Source organism: Nestor notabilis, unplaced genomic scaffold (genome assembly GCF_000696875.1).
Source record: "Nestor notabilis isolate BGI_N333 unplaced genomic scaffold, ASM69687v1 scaffold18102, whole genome shotgun sequence".
NCBI classification, from domain to species: Eukaryota; Metazoa; Chordata; class Aves; order Psittaciformes; family Psittacidae; genus Nestor; species Nestor notabilis.
In genome coordinates, this window is record NW_009917169.1 from 1634 (window position 1) to 2052 (window position 419).

General features: G+C 68.5%; 1 protein-coding gene across 1 annotated transcript in view; it reads right to left on the bottom strand.

Moving 5' to 3' along the window:
• Positions 1-207: 207 nt before the first annotated feature.
• The window catches only part of PRDM12 (PR domain containing 12), a gene marked incomplete at its 5' end in the record, with an annotated part of 6108 nt that continues 5896 nt past the window's right edge, over positions 208-419 (bottom strand). The window contains one exon of the mRNA XM_010024966.1: positions 208-416. Coding sequence (XP_010023268.1) covers positions 208-416 — 209 coding nt within the window. The remainder of the gene's footprint in view (positions 417-419) is intronic.

The window sequence follows — 419 nt, forward strand, 5'->3', positions numbered from 1 at the left end:
CACAGCCAGCGCATGCCCCAGCGCCAGTCTTTGCTGTCCCAAAACCCGCTGCTGCGCCAGGGGCTTCACAGCACCATGGTGGGGATGTGATGGGCCAGAGAAGCAGGATGGGGCACGGGCAGTGCCGGTGAGTGAGCCTGCAGGGAGGCGTTGGGGGGCCGATGGCGAGCGCTCTTCTGGCCAAAACCCGCTGCTGCGCCAGGGGCTTCACAGCACCATGGTGGGGATGTGATGGGCCAGAGAAGCAGGATGGGGCACGGGCAGTGCCGGTGAGTGAGCCTGCAGGGAGGCGTTGGGGGGCCGATGGCGAGCGCTCTTCTGGTGCGCCCGCAGCCCGGCGAGCTGGGAATAGGCACTTTGGCAAACCTGGCACTTGTAGGGCCGCTCGCCGGTGTGCCAGCGGACGGGGGTGCGGGGGG